This window comes from Balaenoptera acutorostrata, chromosome X, assembly GCF_949987535.1.
Source record: "Balaenoptera acutorostrata chromosome X, mBalAcu1.1, whole genome shotgun sequence".
NCBI lineage: Eukaryota > Metazoa > Chordata > Mammalia > Artiodactyla > Balaenopteridae > Balaenoptera > Balaenoptera acutorostrata.
In genome coordinates, this window is record NC_080085.1 from 12629964 (window position 1) to 12657019 (window position 27056).

The window sequence follows — 27056 nt, forward strand, 5'->3', positions numbered from 1 at the left end:
AGTGGAGAGAGCACAAGACAAGGGTTTAGGAGACTAGGGTTCAAATCCCAGCTCCACCACTAACAATTACTTCCCAGCAGAGAAGCCACAGGGCAGAGCAAGGGGCAAGCGGGCACGGTGAGAGGCGGAAGGGCAGGGTGGTCAGAAACCAGACAGCCTGAGGGTGAATCCAGCTATGTGGCCAACGAACCTCTGCACCTCCGCTTCCTCATCCATAAAGTGGGGATGAGAGTACCTACCTTGTCAGGTTGTTTTTAAGCTTAAATGAATTAACATTTGGAAAGCACTCTGACCAATCCTAGTAGACAGTAAACGCTACCGAGGTACCTGTTATGTAAATAAGTGGAACATCTGGATTCCGTTTTCCTCAACAACTAGTACTGGTTCCCAAATAGTCGAGAGATGGCTGTGGTAGTCTTCAAACATGCACAGGTAAAAGAAAAACTTAAACGTCTGGGTTTGAAAGAGTTAGCAAAATAAAATAAATAAATAAAACAAACAAGCAGAATGCTTTGCCTCTCATTAGATGAGGTTTCAGGGGCCATCTCTATGTTGTCTGGTTAATACAAATTTGTGTGTGCTGGCACATCCAGTGTCCGCAAGTTCTAAGCCTCTGGGAGAAGATTCACAGGAGATGAATGTCACCTATTGTAGGTGGAGTCTTGGTTTTCATCACTGATGCAGAGGACATCGCTTAACTGAAAAGGTTTCCATCCCACACATCTTTTTCCCACCTAAATTCTAGCTGCTATTAATAAAGATGATGACCCTACTCAATCTGTCTGCAGGCTTCTTCCAGAAGAACAAACTATTTCAGGGCTGTTCAACCGAAAGAAAATGAGAACTATGAACCTTTGGAGTGGAAATCAGAAGTCTGCAAAATGGAGTCAAACGCTATGGGCTAGGTGGAGTATAATTTAATGCTTTTCCCTTAAGCTACTAATAAAACAAAAAAGACTATTTTAAAAATAATCAGTGTTCTATAGACCAGATAGATGTAATTGATATTTACAGAACATTCCACCCAAAAGTGGCAGAATACACTTTCTTCTCAAGTGCACATGGAACATTCTCCAGGACAGATCACACCTTGGGTCACAAATCAAGCCTCGGAAAATTTAAGAAAATTGAAATCGTATCAAGCATGTTTTCTGACCACAATGCTATGAGAATGGAAATCAACTACAGGATAAAAAACTGTAAAAAACACAAATACATGGAGGCTAAACAGTGTGCTACTAAATAACCAAGGGATCACTGACGAAATCAAAGAAAAAATTTAAAAATACACAGAAACAAATGACAACAAAAACACAACAACTCAAAACCTATGGGACGCAGCAAAAGCAGTTCTAAGAGGGAAGTTTATAGCAATTCAATCTCACTTCAAGAAACAAGAAAAATCTCAAATAAACAATCTGACCCTACACTTAAAACAACTAGAGGAAGAAGAACATATGTATATGTATAGCTGATTCACTTTGTTATAAAGCAGAAACTAACACACCACTGTAAAGCAACTATACTCCAATAAAGATGTTAAATTAATTAATTAATTAAACGGTACAACTAAAAAAAAAAAATGAACAAAGAAAACCCAAACGCAGTAAAAGGAAATAAATCATAAAGATCAGAGCAGAAAAAAATGAAACAGAAATGAAGAAAATAATAGCAAAGATCAATAAGACTAAAAGCTGGTTCTTTGAGAAGATAAACAAAATTGATAAACCCATAGCCAGACTCACCAAGAAAAAAAGGAAGAGGACACAAATCAATAAAATTAGAAATGAAAAAGGAGAAATCACAACTGACACTGCAGAAATACAAAGGATTATAAGAGACTACTACAAACAACTATATGCCAATAAAATGGACAACCACGAAGCAATCAACAAATTCTTGGAAGGTACAATTTTCTAAGACTGAACCAGGAAGAATTAGAAAATATAAACAGACCTATCACAAGTAATGAAATTGAAACCGTAATTAAAAATCTTCCAACAAACAAAAGTCCAGGACCAGTTGGCTTCACAGGTGAATTCTATCAAACATTTAGAGAAGAGCTAACACCCATCCTTCTCAAACTCTTCCAAAAAATTGCAGAGGGAAGAACACTCCCAAATTCATTCTATGAAGCCACTGTCATCCTGATACCAAAACCAGAAAAAGATATCACAAAAAAAGAAAATTATACACCAATATCACTGATGAACATAGATGCAAAAATCCTGAACAAAATACTAGCAAACAGAATCCAACAGCACATTAAAAGGATCATACACCATGAACAAGTGGGATTTATCCCAGGGATGCAAGGATTCTTCAATATATGCAAATCAATCAATGTGATACAAAACATTAACAAATTAAGGAATAAAAACCATATGATCATCTCAATAGATGCAGAAAAAGCTTGTGACAAAATTCAACACCGATTTATGATAAAAAAAACTCTCCAGAAAATGCGCATAGAGGGAACCTACCTCAATATAATAAAGGTCATATATGACAAACCCACAGCAAGCATCATACTCAATGGTGAAAAACTGAAAGCATCTCCACTAGGATCAGGAACAAGACAAGGATGTCCACTCTCACCACTCTTATTCAACATAGTTTTGGAAGTCCTAGCCACGGCAGTCAGAGAAGAAAAAGAAATAAAAGGAATACAAATTGGAAAAGAAGAAGTAAAACTGTCACTATTTGCCAATGACATGATATTCTACATAGAAAATCCTAAAGATGCCACCAGAAAACTACTAGAACTAATCAATGAATTTGGTAAGGTTGCAGGATACAAAATTAATGCACAGAAATCGCTGGCATTCCTATACACCAACAATGAAAAAACAGAAAGAGAAATTAAAGAAACACTCCCATTTACCACTGCAACAAAAAGACTAAAATACCTAAGAATAAACCTGCCTAAGGAGGCGAAAGACTTGTACTCAGAAAACTATAAAACACTGATGAAAGAAATCAAAGATGACATAAACAGATGGAGAAATATACCATGTTCTTGGATTGGAAGAATCAATATTGTGAAAATGACTATACTACCCAAAGCAATCTACAGATTCAATGCAATCCTTATGAAACTACCAATGGCATTCTTCACAGAATTAGAACAAAAAATCTCACAATTTGTATGGAAACACAAAAGACCCCGAATAGCCAAAGCAATCTTGAGAAAGAAAAACGGAGCTGGAGGAATCAGGCTCCCCAACTTCAAACTATACCACAAAGGTACAGTAATCAAGACAGTATGGTACTGGCACAAAAACAGAAATATAGATCAGTGGTACAGGATAGAATGCCCAGATATAAACCCATGCACATATGGTCACCTAATTTACAACAAAGGAGGCAAGAACATACAATGGAGAAAAGACAACCTCTTCAATAAGTGGTGCTGGGAAAACTGGACAGCTACATGTAAAAGAATGAAATCAGAACAGTACCTAACACCATACACAAAAATAAACTCCAAATGGATTAGAGACTTAAATATAAGACCAGACACTATAAAACTTTTAGAGGAAAACCTAGGAAAACCACTCTTTGACATAAACCATAGCAAGATCTTTTTTGACCCACCTCCTGGAGTAACAGAAATAAAAACAAAAATAAGCAAATGGGACTTAATTAAACTTGAAAGCTTTTGCACAGCAAAGGGAACCATAAACAAGACAAAAAGACAACCCTCAGAATGGGAGAAAATATTTGCAAATGAAACAACAGACAAAGGATTAATCTCCAAAATGTACAAACAGCTCATGGAGCTCTATACCAAAAAAACAAATAATCCAGTTAAAAAATGGGTGGAAGACCTCAATAGACATTTCACCAAGGAAGACATACAGATGGCCAAGAGGCACATGAAAAGATGCTCAGCACCACTAATTATTAGAGAAATGCAAATCAAAACTACAATGAGGTATCACCTCACGCCAGTCAGAATGGCCATTATCAAAAAAGCTAGAAACAATAAATGCTGGAAAGGCTGTGGAGAAAAGGGAACCCTCTTGCACTGTTGGTGGGAGTGTAAATTGATACAACCACTATGGAAAACAGTATGGAGGTTCCTTAAAAAACTAAAAATAGAACTGCCATATGACCCAGCAATCCCACTACTGGGCATATACCCTGAGAAAACCATAATTCAAAAAGAGTCATGTACCAAAATTTTACCACAATGTTCATTGCAGCTCTATTTACAATAGCCAGGACATGGAAGCAATCTAAGTGTCCATCAACAGATGAATGGATAAAGAAGATGTGGCACATATATACAATGGAATATTTCTCAGCCATAAAAAGAAACGAAATTGAGTTATTTGTAGTGAGGTGGATGGACCTGGAGTCTGTCATACAGAGTGAAGTAAGTCAGAAAGAGAAAAACAAATACGGTATGCTTACACATATATATGGAATCTAAAAAAAAAAAAACCAGTTGCAGGGCAGGAATAAAGATTTAGACATAGAGAATGGACTTGAGGACACGGGTGGGAGGGGGAAGCTGGGGCGAAGTGAGAGTAGCATCGACATATATACACTACTGAATGTAAAATGGTTGGTGGGAAGCAGCAGCATAGCATAGGGAGATCAGTTCGGTGCTTTGTGATGACCTAGAGGGGTGGGATAGGGAGCGTGGGAGGGAGACGCGAGAGGGAGAAGATATGGGGACATGTGTATGCATATGGCTGATTCGCTTTGTTGTGCAACAGAAACTAATACGGTATTGTGAAGCAATTATACTCCAATAAAGTTCTATTAAAAATAATAAATAAATAAAATAAAAATAATCAGTGTTCTTTAAATTTATGATCAGCCGGGTTTTTTTTTGTGAAATCACTGTGCATACCTGTAAGCAAGGCAAGGTAGTGTAATGGGATTTTAATGCATGTTAAATTTAATAATCAGATAAGCGGACATACACTATGTTTTGTAGCATTTATCTAAGTAATAGGTTGGGTTCTAGGTGCTTTTAGATGTTCCTCATTCAATCAAACAACAGTATTTTGAGGAAGTCAAGACAAAGAATTGAAGTGACTATTATGAGTCCTTATTCCAGGATTTTCTGCCTCCAAGTACAGTTATCTCTATTGTTTTGTTTTTATTGACGTATAGTTGATTTACAATGTTGTGTTAATTCTGCTGTACAGCAAAGTGATTCAGTTATACATATATATATACATACATACATGTATATTCTTTTCCATTATGGTCTATTATAGAATATTGAATATAGTTCGCTGTGCTATACAGTAAGACCTTGTTGTTTACCTGTTTTATATCTTTGGGTTTTTTTCTTTTATTTTTTTGGCTGCGCTGTGCAGCTTCCGGGATCTTAGTTCCCTGACCAGGGATTGAACTCGGGGCCATGACAGTGAAAGCGCCGAGTCCTAACCACTGGACCACCAGGGAAGTCCCTCTATTTGTTTTTTAAAATAAACTAAGAGTGACTCAAATATTTTAGAAACTTCCAAAGAAATATTCCTAAGAGGTCCCCATTTTTCACTAAAAATACAATAGACTACAAGGACAGTATTGAAATCACTGTTCTTTATGGGAATTCCCTGGCAGTCCAGTGGTTAGAACTCGGTGCTTTCACTGCCGTGGGCCTGGGTTCAATCTCTGGGAACTAAGATCCTGCAAGTAGTGCAGCGTGGCCAAAAAAAAAAAAGAAAGAAAGAAATCACTGTTATTTTTGGTAAAGATAAAAACGATATTCAAGTCCCCAGTAGACCACAAAATCTTTTTTTAAGTTGAAATTCCCTATGACACTATGTAAAAAACACTATTTTTGTTTTCCCCATCCCCACAGTTCAAACCTCAATGTCCTACATGTGGTAGATACTCAAGAAATGTTTCCTTAAAAGAAAGAGAATGAATGTAGAAATGAAAACCATGTATATATTTTCCTTTCACAACGGAGAAATGAAACAAAATCCTCAACTTTGTAGATGGAGAGAGGACAAAAATCCAGCTTTCTTCCCGGTGACCCTATATATGTACACTACTTTCAAAGAAAAGGAAAACCAACCAAAGAAATCGCCATCATTTGGGGCTTACCATGTTGGACAACTGGTTCTCTTAATGGCTCCCCAGCTATCAGGACGAAGTGGCTTCTCTCAGGATCCTAAAATCAAGAAAAAGACCATCAAACAATAATCAGCCTTATTTTTGAATGTCTGATTAGGAATGATTTGAAGTTGACATTCGGGCCAAAGGGATGATGTCCCTAATTCTAAAGATAAATTCCAGAAATATTTTCTGTGCAATGCACGATATGGAAATGCTTATTCTTTAAGATGTTTAGTAGCAATCAGAACTCAAGAATATGTCCTGAACACCAAAATAATAACCTTCTCTAATAAAGAAGGAGAATTTAAATTAAGATTTTTCTTTAACTAGAAACATCTTTATGACAAACTATGTAATTGACTTGGCCTATAATAGAGCTTATAAATTTCCTGCTAAAAATTTAATTTTTAAAAGGGAAGATTATTTATGCAAATCCAAAAGTAACATTTTATTACCTTTGACATTACTATTAATGTAAAATATGCCCCAGAAATGTTGCACTAAATGGAGCCTTGGGCTTCCCTGTTGGCGCAGTGGTTGAGTCTGCCTGCCAATGCAGGGGACACGGGTTCGAGCCTTGGTCTGGGAAGATCCCACATGCCGCGGAGCAACTGGGCCCGTGAGCCACAACTACTGAGCCTGCGCGTCTGGAGCCTGTGCTCCGCAACAGGAGGGGCCGTGATAGTGAGAGGCCCGCACACCGCAATGAAGAGTGCCCCCCCCCCGCTGCAACTAGAGAAAGCCCTTGCGCAGAAACGAAGACCCAACACAGCCAAAAATAAATAAATAAATAAATAAATAAAGTTATAAAAAAAAAATAAATGGAACCTTACAAAAACATCCCAGGGGGCTTCCCTGGTGGCGCAGTGGTTAAAAATCTGCCTGCCAATGCAGGGGACACGGGTTTGAGCCCTGGTCTGGGAAGATCCCACATGCTGCGGAGCAACTAAGCCCGTGTGCCACAACTACTGAGCCTGCGCTCTAGAGCCCCCGAGCCAAAACTACTGAGCCCACGTGCCACAACTACTGAAGCCCGCGTGCCTAGAGCCCGTGCTCTGAGAAGCCACCGCAGTGAGAAGCCTGCGGACTGCAATGAAGAGTAGCCCCCGCTCGCCACAACTAGAGAAACCCTGCGTGCAGCAATGAAGACCCAATGCAGCCAAAAATAAACAAAAAAATAAATAAATTTATTTAAAAAAGAATCCCAGAGATACCTGCTCGGTAAATTTCTCTCCAAAAGGGTCCTATTGTGTTAAAGTCTCTAAAAGTTTTTGTTCAGAATTAAGATTAGGTTTTTTTCCCTGAAACTGAAAAAAAAAATTAATTATTAAATCCAGTGCTAGTGTGGATGCAGGGAAAGATACACTTTTCTATACATCATTTGGGAGATTTTAAGTGGGTGCTGTAATCCTTCTAGAGAGCATTTTGACAATATGACTTCAAGCCCTCCTATCGCTGATGTCCTCTGACCCAGTAATGCCACAGAAACCAGCAGAAGAACCTCCCATCACACTTGTGATAATATAAATATGTGATAATACATTATATGCTCCTACTCATACAAAGCTCTTTAATTAGAAATAATTATAATGTTACCAGTACCAGAAGATTTATCACTGAATTCAATTAACATGAAGCATATGAAGAACGAAGTTTTTAATCTTCCATGTAGTTAGAAATATTTGTATCTTACAGAACCGACATTTATTTCTCCTTCTGCCTCTAACTTTAAACAATTAAAAGGGAATTTAGGGTCGAATGGTTTCTGCAAAAGTCTTAATTTACTCCCTACAGTCCCAGGGCTGTGCATTTAGTACATCCACCCAGCGGATGCTTTAATCATTTCTTCATGTTTAAAAAACATCTGTTTAACCATTCCCAGGCCTATATTTATTTACACATCACCTTATGTATCCATAACCCAATTTGCTGTCAAAATATGCCAATGTGAACTCAGCTGAAAATCAAAGAGTAAGCTAAAAAGGCTTCTGCTAATTCAAATTTTAAAAACAGATGTCATAAACCCCATACACTAAAGTTTAGTCTTTTAACCTTAGTACAGACCCTCACTCAATCTCCACTTATTCTCACATTATACACAATGTTAATAATTAAGCTTTGCGGTTATCAGATCAATGAGATTCAAAGCTAGAAGACAGGAAAGCACTACTATACAGCAATACAAGGAAATGGACAGCTTAACATCAATTATGGAAATTAAACACACACCAAAAAAACTATGAAAAACAGGTACAGAAGCTTAAAAATTAGTCTAGGACCACTTACTGTAGTAGCCAGCAGGCCCTAAAGACATCGTCACACTTTATAGCTCAGGACAGTAATTAATATACATGCTGATGACCCAGTGTTATGAGTAAGTTAAATTGTGCATACTACTATGCAATAGCCCAATAGTCCCCAAGAAAGGGGAAGGTTTCTACCTAAGGGCTTTGAAGAGGTGGAATTTCAGTGCGAATCAAATGACATATTCAAGAAAAGTATCTTAGAAAAATAGTTCTGATCGCTGGTGCTACATCATTTATAATTTAATCTGAGGGAAGACATCACTAAAAAGTGTTTTGAGGTGTTTGGTTTTGGAGGGGATACATACTTGAGTTCTAGGGTCAGGAGGCAGAGGAGAAAGGGTCGGGGGTCACGAGAGAAGGGGAAAGAAAAGGCCTACCTCCTTGTGCCACGGGTGTGCGACTCCTCAGAATATAAGTTTCTTAATTCAGAAGATGCGTCTTTTGTGAGTGACAAACGTGTCCTACAGTTTACACAGTTTGGAATAATAATAGTGTTCAAAATACAAGTTTTGCTCCTTTTGATATTACTCAAATCAAATGATGACTTTCATTTATAAGTCAGACAGTAGGATAAAAGGACACTTGCATTTGGTCTGAAATGAAAAATGATTCAACTGCTGGGTACTGAGCTGTTTGGGAGTTGGGCTTTCCATTTCAGAAAGCTGAAGGTTGGAAGTAAGCCAGAAACAGAAAAACAAATATCGTATAATATTGCTTATATGTGGAATCTAGAAAAATGATACAGATGAACTTATCTGCAAAGCAGAAATAGAGACACAGACATAGAGAACAAACGTATGGATACCAAGGGGGAAAGGGGGGTGGGATGAATTGGGAGATTGGGATTGACATATATACACTACTATGTATAAAATTGATAAATAAGAACCTACTGTATAGCACAGGGAACTCTACTCAGTGCTCTGTAGTAACCTAAATGGGAAAAGAATTTAAAAAAGAGTTGGATATAAGTATATGTATAACTGATTCACTTTGCTGTACACCTGAAACTAACTCAACATTGTAAAGCAACTATACTCCAATAAAAATTAAAAAAAAAAAAAAAAAGAAAGAAAGCTGAAGGCTGGTCGAAGCTTCTTTGAATGATTTTTTTTTACAAAATTAACCTCTGCCTGGCCCCTTCTCCTCTAACCTAAGCCAGATGTTTTGGGTCTTCTTCTTTTTTCTTAAGTGCATCCTTTTTCCTCCCTTAACTAGCCTTCTTCGGTGAAAGCTGATCATCTTTCTGGATATTCAGTAGAGTGCTTTTGTGGCTCCAAGTCCCGAATGTTGCTATCTTGAAAAGTCCTCCTCTATGGCGACCTTGGGTACAGTGTCAAATGATGAAGATCAGGCCAAAGCAAAGAGAAAGAAAGACTTGTTTAAGATCATAAGTCCCTGTGTGGATCTAAGTCAGTGCCCTGTTAGGTTCTGATGAAGAGACCCTCACACAAAGGCAACAGAAATTCACTTACTGCTTCATGGACAGTTGCCCCAACTGAAACTCACGATCTTTTGGGGCCCAGACCATGTCTTTCACTTTGGCACACATTCTCAGAGTTCCTAGTTTCGAGTCAGGCCCTTCTGGGTTTACGTAATAATTTACTTTTACAAATTGCTCTTTGTTATTCCATAAATACTGGCAAGACATGTCTTGAGTTCCACTGACACCAACAATAAATGATCGAAGCCCAGATGAAGGCGCTAGGATTTATTTAAGGTGTTGATAACTTCTACACTGTGAGTATGTACTCAGAGTTTGTTTGATTAATCAGAAATACAAAGCTTGAGATGGCAGTGGGACTCCGAGAAGGAAACTAAGGGCATGCTTTTGCATCAGGAACATTTATTATGATGAAATATTACCTGAAAACATGATCAGAAAGAAACTGAGCTTTAACAGGACTTAACTGCATGTAATTGTTCTTACTAGACTTCACTGTTTATACTTCTTAGGCCAATTGAAAGAGAAAACAGTGAACTGTTACCGGTTTTTGAAGATTAATGGTTTATTTTATTATGAATTGTTACACATCAGCAAAAAGTTGTCTCTAGCTTTAAAAGGGTGTTTTAGTTGTCTTTCGATCTTTATTTTAATGAAATATTAATCTGTATTAGTTTAATGAATTCCCCATGAATGGTGCCAGTTCAAGAGTATCCTTATTCTCGAGTATGGTTTTGATGGCAGTCAACGAGGAACTGATTGTGTACCTTGACAAACTGCAAGTAAGTCTGCTAATCCACGAGGCTTAAGACTTTCTTAGTAGGACACTCGTATAAACAGGAGTTTCAAGCTGAGATCAAGTCTCCACATCAAATCCCTGTGCTCCTGACCATGGAGCCATCTTGGCAACCAGGGTACCAACCGTGGGCCAAAGCAGCACAGGGAGCTTCAACGCTTGAGACAGAGGTTGTTCCAGGGTGACCATTACAGTCCAGGCTTAAATGTCCAGAGGAGCCCAGGGTTGATCCCCATCTCTAAGAACAATGAAAAAGTTAAGGCCATTCTGAAGGCACTGCTGGGGTTTAGGCTTCCTCTAAGAAGTCAGAGAGTCTGGCTTAAAGACTCTTCAATCTAGCATAAACCAAGCCCCCTGCAGTTGCTACCCACCATGGAAGACTTCAGAATACAGTAACAAAAGACAATCCACACTCTGAGTGAAAAAGGTAGGGGTCCCTGCAGCCTAAAATGCGCTGGTCTAAGATGAGTCAAATGCTAAAATGGAGCAGGGAAACCTGGGGAGAGAAAAGATATGATCTATTGATACATCAACTCTTCCCTGCCCTCCTCGCCTGCCCTGGAGGACTGGCCATTCTAGAGGAAACTGCCCAGGCTCCTGAGCCACCAGGAAGACAGGCATGATGGTGAAGACACAGAGTAAGAAGCAGAGAAAGGGCAGAGAGAGCAGCGCCAGAGGGAAGCTGGGGACTATATATCAACTCCTCATTTCTGCCCACAACTCCATGCACATGGGAATAAGGGAGAACTGGGAAGGCACAGCTTCCTTCTTTAATCCTCAGGGTAAGTCTAGTTCCAAGTGGAGATACCCCTGGCCTGGAGCCCGAGTGAATTAGGGTCCTTTAGGACCTTTGTACAAACTCATGTAACCTAAACCTTGGGGCCTAAGGTATAAATCCTCATTAGGTAACATGTACGTGGCATGACTACCTGTCACATCAGGTGTTTAGATCAGTGACCTTTCCAGCTACCATCACTGGGCACCCACTATGTACCAGACCAGGGATTAGCAAACTTGTCCTTGTAAAGAGCCAGGGAATAAAGATTTTAGGCTTTGTGGGCCATCCAGTCTCTGTTGCAACCACGTAGCTCTACACTGTGGTGTGAAAGCATCCACAGACAAACGGAAATGAATGGGTGTAGCCGGGGTTCAATAACCCTTTAGAAAAAGTTTAAATCTAGCCTGTTGGGCATAAAGTACTGACTCCCGGGCTAGATGTGGCCTAGACCGTTGACCTACGTCATCTCACACAGTCCATCTGACAGCCCCACGCAGTTAGCATTGTTATTTCAACTCTGCAGAAAAAGAAACTCTCAGAAACTCTCAGGGGGGTTGAGAACTGTGTCCAAATTCACGTGGCTAGTGAGTGGTTCACACTGTCACAGGCTCCTCCTGTTGTATCTAAGGGGACTTTCTACTCTTCACGGAGGTACGTGATACGTGCCCATTTAAAGGTTAATATGTTGGAATAAATTTTTTCACAGAACTCTTTCTAACGTCTTGATGGCTCAGGCTACACTTATACACAGTCAAAATCACAGAAGGGCACACAACAGAACCATGCCCCTGGGGCCAAGGAACTGATGGTTTCAGTCAACTCTTTTCCATCCTGCTGCCTCTCTCTTTCTGGACCCCCTCACCACTTCTTGCTGGTGCTCTGCTTCAGCTTCCAAATCCTTATCACCTGCAATGTGCCCTCTGCTATAGTATAGGAAGGACTGAGATTGTCATGTTAAACCAGATAATGTCACAGACTAATCTGCTGTCAGTAGGGTCTGGCCTACATATAGCTTCCATGCCTCTTTCATGCACTGGGTGAAAACAGACGAAATCGCCATTTTTGTAGGTCAGAAGTGGCAGTTCCATACAGTTCGACCTAATTATAGTGAGCACAGACCCTGAGATACGCATTTCCTCTGGAGCTCATGGGGTTTTGCTTCGCCTTACTTCACTGCTCCTGGAGGTGTTGCAGAGGATTAAAGCGGCAGTAGGGGAGCTGTCAGCAAAGTGGGTTAAGATACAATCATTCCTCACATCCACTGCATTCTACCACACCAGGGCCGGAGGGCTGGCAGTCAGGCAGATGGCCCCTCTGCCAGCCACCTGCACGCCAACATAGTTTTCATCCCTACTTTTCAAAATTCATCTTTGCAGGAGCTTCTGCACAACTGTCTCTTCAATTCTCCTTATTAGAATGTCACAAAGTGGCCAGATGGGTTTAATAGGCTCACAAGACGGTGAGCGAATAGTCCAAAGGAATAAAGGAAGGAACACAAGGAAGAAACCTGGCAACCTGGATTAAAAAAAGCTCCTCGGACTCCTAAAACATCAGAAACTTTACTTAAAAAGCAAGGACTCAACACAAAAGGACTACGAAATGGATCATATGTTCCTCTCAGTTCAACATGGGGCTGACTTTCAGAGGGCTCCACGGGAATATGTGTGTAGATCTATATTTATACCCCTAAAGGGCTGATCCATTTTCACTTATGCTAACGATAAAATCAATCAATTGTATAAAGAAAGAAAAAGTGAGAGACAAGGAAGAGCTGCCTTCAGATTCAAATTTCTAGGCGTAAACAATACGGACTTTCAATGATTCCTAAAGATGAGGAATCAGTGTAGATAAAACCTTAAAATAAACCAGTAGAAATAACAGAAGTTAATGAAAGGGGTTGATAAACTTGTGGCATAGCTTCTTTCCCAGAGGAAGAGAAAAACTTTTCCAGGTACACAGGAGATTTCGGCATTTTCCTGGAAACTAGTAGGAAGTACAAGTTAAGAAAATTAAAGCAACCTAAGTGTCCATCAACAGATGAATGGATAAAGAAGATGCAGTACATATATACAATGGAATATTACTCAGCCATAAAGAAGAACGGAAGTTTGCTATTTGCAGCAACATGGATGGACTTGGAGGGCATTATGCTAAGTGAAGTAAGTCAGAGAAAGACAAATACTGTATGATGTCACTTATATGTGGAATCTAAAATATACAACAAACTAGTGACAAAAAAGAAGCAGACTCACAGATACAGAGAACAACTAGTGGTTACCAGTGCTGGGGGAGAGGCAATATAGGGGTGAGGGATTAGAAGATACAAACCATTGGGTGTGAGGTAGGCTCAAAGGTGTATTATGCAACACGGGGAATATAGCCAATATTTTGTAATAACTGTTAATGGAAAGTAACCTTTAAAAATTACATTAAAATTTTTAAATGCAAAAAAAATTTTGGAAAAAAGAGAATTAAAGATTTTTAATACTTAACCTTGTTCTCCACCTGGACACTGTCACCTTCCCCCATCACGGCTGTGTGATGAGGTTCTATTTTTTGTTGTGTGTCATCAGGTCCTACAAAAAAGATGACCCACTTAATTTAGTCCTCATGGTAGTACATTTCTCATACGATTACAAACTTGGTTAACTACACGGCACCATAATATGAATTTCAAGTTCAGAAACAACCAACTTAGGAATCTCCTGAAATCTCTTGTTGATGGTATTTGCAATTATTAAAGTCCAAAACTGGCTGCTTTCCAATGTAGAAAAGGACAAGGAAGTGAATCCTGTATTATGTTTCCACTTACACTTTCAATGTCATGCCTAATAGGTTAATTAATAAGCAAAGTCCTTGGCATTACAGGCTAATAAGAGTGTTTCCTTGGGTCAATTATGAACCTCAAAAGATTTAAGCATGCTTAGGAAAATTAGTAAATTCCATCACTAATTCCTTTCAACAAGTATTTATTGAACACCTACAACTAACCGCCCAGCACTGTGAGAAAATGCAAAGAAGTGCAAAGCCGATTCCTCACATACAAATAACTCAAAATCTCACTGAGAGAAACTAAATATATATTCATAAAACAGAGACTAATTCAACTGGAAAATAGGTAAGCTGGAGAGCTAGTGAACAACAGCTATGGAACTATGTACAAGGCCTTCTGCTAAATGCTGCGGGAGTGGGGAGGTTTCAGGATGGATATATTTCCATCCCTTCTATATTAAGGCTCACAGATGAAACAGAAAAAATAATACAAATGAAATTGTGTGTTAAAGGCAACAAGAAAGGAATAAACAAAGTTCAAAGAGAGAACAGGGCCTGCAGAGCTCTGCAGGATCAGATAGACCGATAAAAGGCAAAGCTAGGATGAAGGGTGCTCTAGACAAGAGGACAGACTGTGCAAAGGTGAGGGGCTGGCAATGTGCAGGGCATGCCCGGGTGAACCTTCTATCATTGCTGGAACATTCTTCTGGGAGGAATGACGGCAATGCACACTTGCTTCAGGTCAAGGGAAGACATGAAGGCCATGCTTATCCATATAAAATTCAGGACCTCTGAGGAAAGGGTGTGTGTGGGAAATGGTTAGATCTGTGTCTTGGAGAAATAACTGAAAGCAGAGCACAGAATAAACTGGAGAGGGCAAGACTGAAGTTAGGATGACCTGTTAGGAGTTTATTCTAACAGTCTCAGTGGAAATGAATTCCAGTCTGAACTGCGAGAGTGGACACAGAAAGATAGGGATGGGTTTGAGAGGTGGAGTTGAGAAAGAAAGATTGGGCAACCATGGGAGAGAGAAGAGCCGAAGAACACGATTCTCCCTAGGAGCAGCATAATGCAGCGGCCTGAACGGCCACAGGAGGTGGCAGGTGGGACGCGGCTGGGCCTTTCAGCTGACTGAAAACCAGACACGTGCACAGACAACAGAGAGCAGACTGCAGGCAGGCTGAGAAGCCCGTAACGATGTCTGCATGACATTCTGGACTATAAAAAAAAAAGGGCGTTCACCTGACATGATACAGCTAAAGCTGAATAATCAACATGGAAGCACTTATTTAAGCGAAAACAGTAGCTTGAGGAATTACCATATAAACATAATTTGTGAATTTTGTGAATACTGACTGGAGTTCAAACAGTCATATTTTCTAGAGAAGGCCTCCCTTTCACCTCCACTTTGGAGATAACCTACATGAAGCAGCAGGGTTCATTCTGATGCTTGCAAACGTGAAACAGGATTCTAACAGAGGACTTCTTAACCTGGAGCCAATGTGTTCCCAAGGGGTCCATGGATAGAATTCAGAGCAATCATGGACTTGCATGGGAGACAAATGACATCTTTATTTTCACGAACACCTAACTGAAATGTGGCCTTTCTTTCAGTCATGACTGCAGCCAGAAAACCACAGCAGTATTAGCTAGACCAATGATTTTGTTTCCAGTAGAAATCACGGATATTTTCATATCACATTAGCATTGTAAAGATCTCAAAATAAGTTTATGTTAATCACTACTTAACAATTTAAAGTAGACCCGCTTCTGGATCATGTTATTTCAAATGTCATCAGAGAAGCACACATGGAATTGTATCACAGACTTGTTCTTTTAACCTTTTAATGACACCATTGAATTAAAAAAAAAAAACAACAAAAAACATTGTTCAGAGGTGGGGCCTTGGCAAATGTCAAAAGGGTTCATGGCACAAAAAGTTTAGGAACTTCTGTCTCAGAGGCAGTGGTGTGCTAGTTAATGTTTACCAACTGGCTTTCGGGGACAAGGGGAAAAACAAACCTGATTTGTACTGTGTGCCAATTTCCATGGTTTAAATGCTCCCGCCGCTGTAGCCAATTTCAAGCTACCAATCTGAGGCCAGGGAAGAGGTACACAACCTGCTCCTGCGAGCTGCCAAGAGCGAGCCCCAGCACATCACTGAAGGTTTCTTCTCCCCCAAGGATTTAGGTTAACAGATGTCACGGCAGTGAATGATAGAACTCCACTGATTTTCCACTCATGCAAGGATGTGGCCATAAAAAGAGGGGTCTCGGAGTCTAAGAATAATCTCATTTAGATTGGGGTAATATTTTAAACTGTGATATAAAGCAGCATTTTATTAAGTGTGCTTTACTGAGATTCCCTGGGAGCAATGAACCATGTCTTTATCTTCAATGAATTCATATGTAACACCCATTACCCATGTGGTCTACCCCTGACCCCTAATTTTATCATGTAGGATGTTTTATGATACAGAGACCAAAATGGTTTATAAAGCCCCTTCACTATGTTTTAATGGAGTGAGCTGGCAAGAGACAGCTCTCAAAAATAATGCTGAACTGGGATTTCTCTGCACCTCCTATCAGGGTAGCTTGCTCGACTGCCGTTCATTGGTCTATGAGAAAATCTTAATTTAGAAACAGAGTTCATGTTTCCCTAAGAGCTCTCATTCTAATTTTATACGGAATGCAATTTCCGCTCATTCTAATTGCTGATCTAGGAGAGGAATCACAGTATTGATTCTGAAGAGGCCATTTGAAATGCTCCACCGTAAGGCAAACCCTTTTTATAGACACTGGAAAGTCAGGTTTTTAAGATTAATCATTCTAAGTGTACCTTTAGCTTCTGTATTATTTTATAAAATGTTTAAAGCAGGATCACAGAAAGCAAAGATTGATTCCATCTTCATGTCATTTCTATGCTGTTTCACCCATCTGGTTATCTCCTGAACCTAAAATAAGTCTCAAAGAAAATATATTTTATTAGTTCTGACTACTTTCAATTATAAATCGAGCCAAATCAGATAATAAATAGTTTCCATTGGGAAGCTTTGCCAAGAATGTTAAATCTAATAGTGCAGTTAAAGAAAATTTAACTGAAAACAATTGAATTGCAAATATTTTTGTTTGCGTAAACAGTCATAAAAGGGCAAAATACTTTAAAACATTTTAAAGTTAGTGCTGCATCTTCAGTGTGTGGTTTACTGCTGCGAAACTTCTCCCCATACACAAGATTTCCTTTTTCTTCTTCTCTTTACAAGAACTACTGTCCCATTTACCCTCTGTTCCGTACATTCTGGTACTTCTATCACAGATTTTGATATCATCAATTTTGTATGTACGGTTGAAGCCTTCTTATCTGATGCAATCCGGATCATTAATTGAAAAAGATTAAGCTGCCTCCAACATTTTACTTTAAATTAAATTGTAAATGTGCATCCATTTGCCAATTTTTAGAAATTGGACTGAAGCACTGCCTTTCTTTATAAAGCATACCATAGTGCACCACTGAAATCCTTCTAGATCATCACAGTTTCCCCTAATCTTTTACTGTCATCTCTACCATACTAATTCGAAGAGTTTTCTTTAGCAATGTACTTTTACAAAGCATTTGACTTTGGTTGCTCTAGAAATACAAACTCTCTTTTCAAGCTTATTTCGTTAATTTAAATATTATTTAATTAAATCGCATAATTGCAATCATTGGTGCAACTGGCATAAACAGATTAGAGAACAATCACACCTGCCTTTAAGTCCACTTCAACTTGCCAGGGGGAGTAGCAGGGGGCAGGTGGACCAGGGGAGCCGATCATCCTGGGCGTTCAGGCACCTCATTCAACGTATTCCGCATGAAATGAGGCGCACTGCTTAGTCCAGTTCATTTTGGGTAAGTGGAGGTCAACTCGGAGGGCTCCTAGTGTGTTTCCCCACCTTTATTGAGATCCAGGGGCTGTGTCAAACTTTTTAATACCCCCCAGAACCAGAAGCAAAGGGCAGAGCCCAAGTGAGCATGAATAATTACTTATTCAAATAAGTTTGAAACATTTTACTACCCACATAAACCAGTTAGTTGTCATCTCAATAACCACAAATATTTTTAGATTTCTAAATATAATTTCTAAGCCCTAACAGTATATTTGATACTGGTTCTTCTAGGGGACTGGCATCCAAGCTGATAAACTGTCCCAAGCTTCAGGGACACAGGATATAAACTCCGGTAACCTGTTGATCTCTGTGTTGATGTGTAATGTCATTTTCATCTCAGCTGCAGGGAAGGGGTTTAGACCTAATATCCTTGGGATCTACTGGTTTTCTGACCATGTTGTTTTATTTTCTTTTTTTTTTTTTTTAAATCATATACTGCACAAGATTTCAGCTGGGGGCTGGTCAAAGGACTTGTTGACTCAGTAAAAGACTGCTGTCAAAGATCTCTCTCCTGCACAATTTTTTTTTTTTTTTTTAGAAATTCACGTTCTTTTATTTATTTATTTATTTATTTATTTATTTATTTATTTATTTATTTATGACTGTGTTGAGTCTTCGTTTCTGTGCGAGGGCTTTCTCTAGTTGCGGCAAGTGGGGACCACTCTTCATCGCGGTGCGCGGGCCTCTCACCATCGCGGCCTCTCTTGTTGCGGAGCACAGGCTCCAGACGCTCAGGCTCAGTAATTGTGGCTCACGGGCCCAGTTGCTCCGTGGCATGTGGGATCTTCCCAGACCAGGGCTCGAACCCGTGTCCCCTGCATTGGCAGGCAGATTCTCAACCACTGTGCCACCAGGGAAGCCCTCCTGCACAATTTTTAAAGCTACTATTCAACAGTCAGAAGGCTTGAAAAAAAACACAATGTATCAAAAATTAAGATCCTGGAAAACCATAAAACATCTCTAAGTACTCTTAAATAAGGAAGTACCAATTCTATTTGTCTTATTTTAGTTCTGTTAATTCCTTCTCTTCTTCAGGGTGCCCTTAGTGGGCAATTACATGACTTCACTATACTGACCATGAACTTTAAAATATCTAACTTAGACAACTAGCTAATGTCCAGCATTTTCTAACGTTCAAAACTCCACCTGTCCTTACAAAAGTAAATCTACTGATGTCGATCTTTTAAGTACTTCCTGCATCAATTAATATTTTTTTAATTTATTATTTATTCGGCTGCGCCGGTCTTAGCTGTGGCACATGGGATCTTCATTGCCGCACGCGGGATCTTCACTGTGGCACGCGGGATCTTTTTTTTTTTAGTTGTGGCATGTGGGATCTAGTTCCCTGACCAGGAATCGAACCCAGGCCCCCTGCACTGGGAGCATGGAGTCTTAACCACTGGACCACCAGGGAAGCCCCAATTAATATTTTTAACAGTCATCCTAATCTCCACTTATGGAATCTCCCCAGACTACTTTCTCAAGCCAAACTGCAGTCTCTTTATTCCAGCCCCATACATTAAGTACATACTTATAACATCTATTTCACCAGAATGGAGGTACATGACATTTAAGACAACTACTTGCTTATCAGTTCCTGCCATCTGTGGTTGCCTGCTGCCATCCTGGTTTTATAAGCAAGATAAAATTGAGGCAATAAAGTCAGAGAGCATTTTTTGGATTCTCTCTATAGATTTATAGGTCAGTACACATTCAATAGCTATTTCTGCTTTGCTGTTTCTTTTTTTCTGGTGATTTGCTCTTGCCCTTTTGTTTTTCTCATTAATATCTCCGTTAGGGGGTGAAGAGGAGGAAGGGAAGGAGATGAAATTCAAATGAGGTCACCTGGCCAGCTATTCGTTGGCTGAAGCAGATTCCCAAGAGGGCAGTTTCGCGAGCTAGATTCTCTCCATGGTCCACTTTACCCTGGACAGATGCAAGTTTGCTCCAACACTACAGACCGTGACCCCATTTCCTGCCAGATGTTTTGCACTTGTGGCTCATGGTCATGAGAGGTGACCAGGCCAGTGAATAGAGATGACTCAGGAAAATCCTGCCTCACCTCGAGAAAAACAAGTGGATGTATAAGTCATTCTTACCCCTCGAACCACTGACCTTTTCACTTGTTAAATTCTTGGACTAAAGGTCTGTCAGGAAGCAAGGCTGTAACTACTGATTCAAACAGGGTTCGAAGATTATTTGTTAATCTTTCTCCCCTTCAACCTCTACAATGCCATTTAAACTGAAGGGGTTCAGAATGAGACTCCCCAAGACGTGCCGCTTTGGCACGCAGATTGTTTTGAGCTGAAGACAGTCAAGGCCCAAAAGACTCAAGAAGAGCTTCCAACCACTCTCTTAACTGCCTTAAAGAATTTAGATAAGGGGCCTGGTTCAAAGGGAGAGCTATTACCAGAGATAACTTTCTTCTGAATGACCTACCTGGCTGGCAGGGCAAACATCTAATTACCAAACATCTGCTCTTCTTATCATCCTGTGAATTACTCTCCTCCCCTTTGAAGCCTCAGGTTCCTATCTCATTCTTTAGCTCAGGATGGCATCTGCCCAACTTGCCCTTGGGTCTCATATTTTATGGGACCCCTGTGCCTATGTAATTAAGTGTGTTTTTCTCCTGTTAATCTGTCTTATGTCAATCTAACTCATGGCCCAGCCAAAAAGAACCTAGAACAGTAGAGGAAAAATTTTTCCTTGCCTATAAAACCAAAATCAAATGTGAGCTTTTGTAGAGCCCACAAGCTAAGAAAGGTTTTTATGTTTTCAAAAGGCTAAAAAAAATCCCAAGAGTAGTAGTTCATGACACATGAAAAATATATGAAATTCACATTTCAGTGGCCATAAATCAAGTTTTATTGGAACAACCATCCCAATTATTTATGTATCACCTGTGACTGCTTTTGTGCTACAAAGGCAGGAAGGAGTCACTGCAACCGAAACTGTATGGCCCGCAATGATGAAGGTAGTTGCTACCTGGCCCTTTACAGAAAACTTGCTGACCCTGTCCTTTCTCATTCTACACATTTCTGGTATCCTCACCACCTCAGAATCCATGTGCTTTATTACTTTCCATTTGTGCAGATTATTTATTTCTCTTGAAATCCTAAGTCAGGGGTGCTACCTCCATAAAAATGGCTTTTACTCCATTTTAGAAAGTATTATGTGATAACCAAGATTTTCAAAAGATCATAAAAACAAATGACGCTTCATCCCTTCCAGATGGTTAATATAGTTTAATGTGTGTGCCCACGGACTTGTGATACCACTACTAAATTGTTTTCACACTTTCTCAAATGCTGAAATAAATGAATTTTGCTTCTGAATCATAATTGAAATGCTAATCAATGAAAGAGGAACTAAGCCCATTTCTATGGTATAAAATCAAAATACACGAGCTTGTGGTACCACTATTTTTCAGAAGATTAATTTCAGGCAATTGAACTGCCCTTCTGGAGAATATAAAGAATGGTTTAAATGGCTTCGGGTGTAGCCTGCAAGCCCTGAGCAGACAGTATCAGTGAGCCAGCTGTCTGGGGCTGGGAGTGTGGGGCAAGGAAGTAGCCGTGCTACGGCAGCAAGCCCATTGCTGAGGACGCTCCGCTACAGGCTGGGGTAGAGAGCTCCAACCACAGAGGGCCTCAGGAATGGGATTCTTGGCCTGCACCTGGGAGCGGCCAGATGCTCGGCTCCATCCCCCTCACCCCATCCACAGCACCCATCACTGTTCATGAGGGGCAGGGAAGGGGAGAAGCGACGCTGGTTCTCCTACTGTAGGTTTTCCCAGAAGCACTGCCTGAGGTGCAGTCCCAGGAAACACCAGTCCAGGAATTGGGAAAGTCAGACAGGAAAGGGAAGGCAGACAATGAAGGATGTGTTACCAAGGACGCTCACATGGGTAGCTTGAACATAACGCCTCCAGGAGACTCTAGGAAAAGGCCTCACAAACAGGCCTCAGCGTTATCCCACCTGAGGGGCAAGGCAGCTTCCTTAGAACTTTTATCCTGCCCTGATTGGGGCAGAGTAGCCTTCCCAGGATTCAGAGAAAGCCTCAGGCCAAGAAACACAGGTATTACTGGCAGTTGGAAGTCGGTCAGTGGGCCCTGAGGAGCTAAGGCCCAGTGGGTGTGGGGAGGGCACCAATGGCATCTGCTACAGCAGTTTTCTGACAAACCTACAGCGACCTTTCCTGGCCTCCATGCTGCTTCTAGGAGGATGGGGAGAGTGGGAGTAGATACAGGCAGGAGCCGGCCTACTCTACAAGCTCCACTCTCCCACCACTCCTGGCTCTTGTACCGCTGGGTTGGGTAAAGGGTTTAGACTGGAAAAGACAAGTTAGATGGTGTGGTTCCTGTGTTGTCATCGTACAAAGGATATGGGGTGGGGCACAGGGAGTGGAATTGACAAGCCCTTGGTTCTGGTCCCAGGTCTACCAATGCATACTTCTGGCAAGTTTAATAACTTTCTCTAGACTTTACATACCTCATCTATAAAACGAGAGTTGACTGGGTCTCAAACATCCCTTCTAGACTAGACTCAACAAGTGACACATACGCAACCCCTTAGAATAAAAGAAAACCGACTTTGAGATTTCTCAGAAGCACCTGGGACTGCAAATTCACCTCCTTCCACCTCCCAGGAGATAGACTCCTGCTCCCCTTGCAGCCCATTAAAGCTCCATCCCTTTATCAGTATGGGGCTTGCCAACATCCTAGCAAGCTGTCAACCCACATAATTGCGCCTGGACCTTACATTTGCACAGAGGCCACAGTAAAATGGCTGCTATCATGTCTGGTGTTCCTATTCTCCTCCCTCACTGAATATACTGGAAGCTGAGAGGTGCCCTGCCCTGGGTGTACCAGGATGTACCAGGATGTACAGGGGGCTGGTGCCGAACAGGAGGAAACATAGTATTCAATTACACGAAAGGTTTCATCTTACCTTTCCTTCCTGGCAGTGGTTTAAATGATATTGCAATTGAGCCCAAAGCGACAGACTGATCACTTACCAATATACACATTTCCAGATATGGTATAAATGAAGCTTGTCCACCCTGAAAAGGGACCAGCGACATTAAAAGATTAGTGTCCATAATGCCAAAAGGAACAAAGAGATAACAATATCAAATATTTAATACTCTACATATGACATACAAATATATAAACTTATATAAGTTACAGATACAAAAGGTTTGAAGATGAAATCTTTTAGATATATATACATTTTAAAACTTAAGTTCTGTAAACAGTTTTAAACACAGTCCCACATGCATGCGTTCACAAACACACACACCCCCCCCAAAACCTAAACGACTTGGCCTCAAGTATTCAAGAGCCACCCAAGTAGACAGTGTGCTATTCACTGGCTATGTATCTATATGCCAACAGCTGTACTAACAAACAAGCTGTTCCTTCCAGGTCGAACATCATGTTAATAACTACAACACACCAGTCTGGCTTATCTTCAGTCCCTTGGGCCTCCAAACAGTTTTTGTGTTTGTTTTTGGCTGTGTTGCGTCTTCGTTGCGGTGCGCGGGCTTCTCATTGTGGTGGCTTCTCTTGTTGCGGAGCACGGGCTCTAGGTGTGCGGGATTCAGTAGTTGCGGCACGCGGGCCCTAGAGCACACAGGCTTCAGTAGTTGTGGCTCACGGGCACCAGAGTGCAGGCTCCTTAGATGTGGCGCACGGGCTTAGCTGCTCCGTGGCATGTGGGATCTTCCCGGACCAGGGCTTGAACCTGTGTCTCCTGCATTGGCAGGCGGACTCCTAACCACTGCGCCACCAGGGAAGTCCCCTCCAAACAGTTTTAAGTGACAACCCGCTATCTGCCCTCTTGGAATGAGCACTGGATTTCCACGGATATTTATGTATTGTCCCTATGGCCCAGAGGAGACGCTGCAGCGCCACTGAGGGACATGAATGTAGCAGTGGCCAGCTCAAAACAGAATCAGAACATCACTCCGTGTGCCTTTGGAAGAAAAGAAGATCTGCGAAGGGAATGCAGGGCCGAGTCCAAGGTACAAGGGCAGGACCCAGACTGGAGTCTGTGAGGGAGTCAACGTGGTGGCAGAGTAAACAAAACCAAAGCAGGCGTGGAAGAATCACAGAGGACAAAGTAGACTCTAGGGATGTGGCTGTGCTGGCAGGTGGGTTGAAAAGTGCAAGAGAGGCCCACGTGATAAGGCATGACTGATCAAACTTAACATAAACTGAGTCTGGTTCAGAAAGCCTGAAGGATGGCAAAACAAAGACAGACACTCAGGTGGACGTCAGACGATATTTTTTTCATCCTCCTATTTCACACTTTTTCCTCCCCGAGATTTTACGAGAATGAGTGTAAGGGCTCTGGAATTAAGTCTATCTGCTCAGAGCACACTCGCTCTTTTGCTCCCTTACTGACCCACTGGCTTAGTCTTCTGAGCTCGGCCTCCCATCATCCAGTGACCAGCTACCACTCAGGTGTACTTGTTGTGCGTGGAGACAGAAAGATGAAGGCACAGCCAGGGGTCTTCACATTGTCCAATTTGGGGGGAGGGAGGTTCGTGCTAGATGCTGAAAACACATGCTAACTGTTCCGAGCCCATAAATATCATTAGCAATTCGGTATTTGTGTTTTCAGTTTCTTTTCTCTTTTATGCACTATATATTATTTACTTAAAAACTAGAACTCAGTGTTCTATTTTGGATACCTTTCCAAAACACAGAGAAATAACTCATCCTTGGGAAAGACTGCAAAGCATTCCATTGCAAGGACGTGTTGTGATTGACATAATCGATCCTCTCCTCATGGTTGAAAGGTATTAAAAAATTAATGGTTTCCAAGTTTGACAGAACCTCAAAGCTCTCAATTGTTCAAGTGGGTTTTTATTTGGAATCATTTTGATTGTTCTAATCTCATTTCTCCTCCACCCCCTTTGCTTCATTCCTACTCACCCTTCAAGCAGAAAACTAGTCTACACATAATTGCCTCGGTCTGTTTTCTTTCTCTTTTTATCTTTTTAAATCTTTTATCCAGAAGGACCAAACATTTGCTTAAAGGAATGGCCAACTCAATGTATTATGTGCATTCACCTATTGTTACTCCTTGCAAAAGTCTTCCATTAGGATACAGGCTCCACCTTCACCATTAATAACACAATTCATGCTACTGGCTAGAAGGCACAGAGTGTTACAGGGAATAAAATAGGAAAGGAGGGCCATTTCCTTTTTTCCTTCTTTTTATCATGTTGTCTATCTGCACTTGCTTCTATTAAACCTAGTTTAATTCCCACTAAGCATTTTTTCTTAAAGCTATAGCAAAACAAGAGCCAAATCACGTGAATGCTTACTATATGTTTATGAACTACCACATTTTTTTGGAATTCCTTCTCTGCCAAGAGCAGGATTGTATCATCAAAGAGTTCTCTTGTGAGATTTTCAGGTCCTTCTCATCTTTCTTTGTTCCCCTATCTTTCCTCCCACTTTTCTGTCCTGCACCAGGAATGGACACCATCCTGGCGTATTTATTTCTGTCTGAGGTCACAGGCCCTGCAACTGTGGTCTCCAAGCTACTGGCTCTTCACAGCTGGGAAGCTCTTTCCCCTCCCTCCCTCAGTCAATGACAACGAACAGGAGTTGGGTTGAAGGTCACATTTACCCCTGGTCCTGTAGCTTGGTTTAATCGGCAACACATTTATGTCAGCCCTCCTTCAGTCCAACAGAAGACGTGGAAAACTTTTCTTTTAAACACGTAAATCATTTTCTGTGGCATTTGCTCTCATTTCCAGGGAGGTTCCCAATTCTTGCAAACATCCCTAGTGAGAGCGTTTCTTGGCCTACATTCCTTGCCTTAACCCAGCTCATTTTCCTTCCCCCTCAGTCTTAAGTTCATTATTTCAAAGAACTTTCCAATGGCTGCTTATACATGTATGTGTAGAGAAAGTAGAAAAACATGACTTGGTGGCACGCCAAATCCATGACAAAGGTCAGCTCTGGGTTCGGAAGGGGAGAGGGGAACAGGGCTAAGGAGAGAAGAAACCTCTACCTAAACTCTGGGTCACACCAGATGCCACACCTCAAAGCAGTGCTGGTTCCTAAGAGCCTCCCCCCAGATAGCTCTGCATTCAGCTTGGGTAGGCAGCTCACTCACCATGGACCTCATGCCTGGCCTCCTGGACAGGAGGCAGACCCACCGGGTCTTCCCTTCCCCCTCCTCATTCCACCAAATTATTTGTTAATTTTTCCTTTGAAATAATTTCAGACATACAGAAAAGTTACAAAAATAGTATAGAGAATTACCGTACACCACTCACCCAGATTCTCCAAAAGCTAACCTGTTATCACATATGCTTTAACATTCTCTCTAGAAATATACATCATTCTTTTTTTTCTGAAATATTTGTGAGTAACCTTGGAGACATGATACCCCTTTACCTTGAAATAATTTCCTAAAAACAAGGATATTTTCCAACGTAACCCTAGTGCACTTATAAAAATTATGAAATTAATACAGTATCAGTTAAAAAATTATGACCATTAATACAATACTATTAGCTATGTACAGATATTCAAATTGAGCTAGTTGTCTCACTTAGGGCAAAAAGAAAAAAACATGTCTAGGCCAGGATGGAATCCAGGTTCACATGCGACATTTAGTTGTCATGCCTAATCTCCTTTCATCTGAAATAGTTCCTCAGTCATTTTCTTCATTAAAAGTACAGACCCATTATTTTGTAGAATGTCCCTCAGTTTGGGTTTGTCTGATGTGTCCTCATCATTAGACCACATTGTTTGTTAATCCCTTTCCCTCTCAACTTTAGAGACTGGTTTTTGTTTATTTTCAATACTTCAGTATTTTAGTTCAGAAGAGCACGAAGGATGAAACAATGAACATAGACACTGGCATATTTATTTCATATCTTTCTTCTCTTTTACAGATAAAATCATATAGGTGAGAGAAA

The 27056-nt window shown here is 40.7% G+C and overlaps 1 protein-coding gene across 6 annotated transcripts in view; it reads right to left on the reverse strand.

Annotated features, from left to right (window-relative positions):
• PIR (pirin) overlaps nt 1-27056 on the reverse strand; it is a 103857-nt gene that overhangs the window by 2889 nt on the left and 73912 nt on the right. Inside the window, exons 7-10 of one of the 6 annotated variants that reach the window (XM_007174236.2) lie at nt 23127-23171; nt 13905-13987; nt 6076-6142; nt 139-416 (exon numbers count right to left, since the gene is read on the reverse strand). In XM_007174236.2, coding sequence (XP_007174298.2) covers nt 331-416; nt 6076-6142; nt 13905-13987; nt 23127-23171 — 281 coding nt within the window. In that variant the 3' untranslated portion in view covers nt 139-330. The other 5 variants (XM_057538232.1, XM_007174233.2, XM_057538231.1 and 2 more) reach the window with 5 other exon arrangements.